This window comes from Micromesistius poutassou (genome assembly GCF_964030765.1).
Source record: "Micromesistius poutassou genome assembly, chromosome: 14".
Classification (NCBI taxonomy): Eukaryota; Metazoa; Chordata; class Actinopteri; order Gadiformes; family Gadidae; genus Micromesistius; species Micromesistius poutassou.
This window is the reverse complement of record NC_140284.1, coordinates 3,072,417-3,074,916: the sequence shown is the minus strand read 5'-3', so window position 1 is coordinate 3,074,916 and position 2,500 is coordinate 3,072,417. Positions and strand designations below refer to the sequence as shown.

Here is a 2,500-nt window from a genome sequence, read left to right as displayed (position 1 = left end):
ATATGTGATCAAAGTAATTACATTCCTATAGGAATGCTCTTCTGTGGCTGACCAGTGGATGGTCGTGTGGGTGAGGGGCTCAGCGGCACGTACCGGTATCTCTTGTTGTCCACGGGGACGATATCCATGGCGATGTAGTACTGTTGGTGGGGGTCCAAACCCAGGATCTTCACCCTCATGGCCGGGAACATCCGTCTGGGGAGACAGGAGCGGGCTCAAAGACTGAAGACCACAACACCTCCCGGTCCCAGCCATCAGAGACCACCGCAGCAGCAAAACGCCTCAAGTCTGCATCTGGTATGACCTGAATTACCCCTACTCTGAACAATACACTCTTATCTTACATTATAATTACTATTAATTACTATTACATTTAGCAGACACTTTTTGCCAAGGGGTTTTACGAGTTCATTGAGCTGCACGTCATTAGGAAGCAGGTAGGGGTTAGGGCATCTTGGATGTCTATGTTTGTCAGGCGGTTGACATTGGGAACCCAACCTGACCTTTTATCCTAACCCCTGCATGATCCTTTGCCTCTTCTTAATGTTTTAATACTATTTTCATTTTTTTTTTATCTTAGTTGTTTATTTGTTTATTTAGATATTTAGTTATTTATTAAAGTGCCTTAATCCCTATATTTAATTATGGTGCCACAAAAATATATTTGAATTAAAGTGAGATAATACTAGGTTAGAATCGAATTAAAGACATGCAGTTTGCCAGGAGCTCAGTTAAAATGGTCCCGTATGGGCTGTTAACTGTCCACTAAAGTACTGTGTAAACTCTGGTCTTAATGACCTCACATGTCCAAAAAAAGACTAAACAAATTGAATTCTTTCTTCCAAAGAAAGAATTCCTAAATGTTTTCCATTGTTTTCGATTTTTTTCTAAAATAACTATTAAAAAAAAGCTGAGGCTGAAATAACTAGAGAGACGCCTCTATGATTTACTGTGGTTGGATATATTCTTGACTTAATTAGGCCTAGGCCTACATGAAAATGAAATTAACCCTTTTGAACTTCAAACTAGAACAGATAGGCCTACTCAATTGCATGTACATTAAAATAGGATAATTTGAAGACTCACTTATCCTACAGTGCGTAAAAACGAAACTGGCCACGCAGAAGACCATGGTTAACTTGTAGCAGGAGCGGGGGATAGCGCAGTATATCCCCCGTCCCCCTCGCGGAGGAGCGGGCCGTTCCATGCGCCGCGGGGGGGCTGCAGTGACGCTACAGCCGGCCAGGTCACCCTGAGGGGCCGGGCTCGTCTGATACCTCAATGGCACTGCTGTAGGCCTGTTTGTTTGGCTGTTTCTTTCTCTTTCTTTCTTTGTTTTTCCTCAGTGTTTATTTATCTCTCTTTCAGACTCTCTCTCTTTTTCACTTTTTTTTTTCTTATTTCTCTATATTGGCCTCGTTTTCCGTTTGGCATAAATAAGGAGAATTTTTCAATCTTACATTTCTCTTGCTTTGTTTAATATATAAATAAATATGTAGGCCTACTGCATTAATGCATAGACTATTTAGTTTGAATACAGCCATTAAGGCCTATGTTATATACATTTATATAGGGCTGGCTGTATGAATACGACATTTACATAATGACGTTTTGCACTTAAAATTATAGGCCTATATTTCCGACTTTTAATTGAAATGTCGTAAATCTGTTCTTAATGGAAGCAGGGGTTGGTTTCAATAAATCCGGAGAACTCTGAAGTCTGAGGATTTATGGTTTTATGGGTTATTATACACAGAAAGCACAAAGTTATTCTGGTCGAAAAGTACTAAGGGCTGGTCTTTACGAGAGGGTTACCCTTCTTAACTAACTCATAAAATACTTCTTAACAAGAAGAGGTTGAGAAGGCAAGCCTCCTTTTTCGTTATTTTAAATGAATGACAGACAATATGATTTAGGACTATATATGATTTATATATGATATTATTATATTGATTTATATATAGGCCTATATATTATTACGGTGTATATAGCCTAGTCCCAGTACAATAAAATTGATTGATTATGTGCACGCTACAATTGTTATTAAGTAAGAAAAAGTATAAACGAAAAACAAAAAGGGCCAACGGCAATGGAATAACTTTGAATAAATGTGAATTCGAGTTCTCCGAAACCGTTTTACCCATAAAACAGCCTTTGCGGATACATACCCTCAATAGTTGTGTTAAAATAGCAGTTCATCTTGACTAAGAATCTATGCATTACTCTTGAATTATAGAAATGTTTCCAAGCCAAATCCAAATCAATGAATGGAAATTAAGCACCATTCACTTATAATAAAAACATGCAGCTTATAATAACTCGCTCTCGGTGTGGAAACGGGCCCCGGGCGGGGGAAGTGTTCCGTGGGGGTCTGCCTGGGGCTTGGGACCTGGGGACCTAGGGGTCAATTTATATGCTCGGTTTGCCTTCTAATTGTTCCTCAAAAGAGCGAGAAAACCAAAAACATGCTTCGAATCGATTCATTAGAAACATATACGCC

General features: G+C 39.2%; 1 protein-coding gene across 2 annotated transcripts in view; it reads right to left on the bottom strand.

Annotated features, from left to right (window-relative positions):
• Nucleotides 1-2,500, bottom strand: part of tbx15 (T-box transcription factor 15) — a 22,094-nt gene that overhangs the window by 13,315 nt on the left and 6,279 nt on the right. For both annotated transcript variants that reach the window (XM_084478088.1, XM_084478089.1), the window contains exon 3: nt 94-195. In XM_084478088.1, the coding sequence (XP_084334214.1) occupies nt 94-195 (102 nt within the window). The remainder of the gene's footprint in view (nt 1-93; nt 196-2,500) is intronic.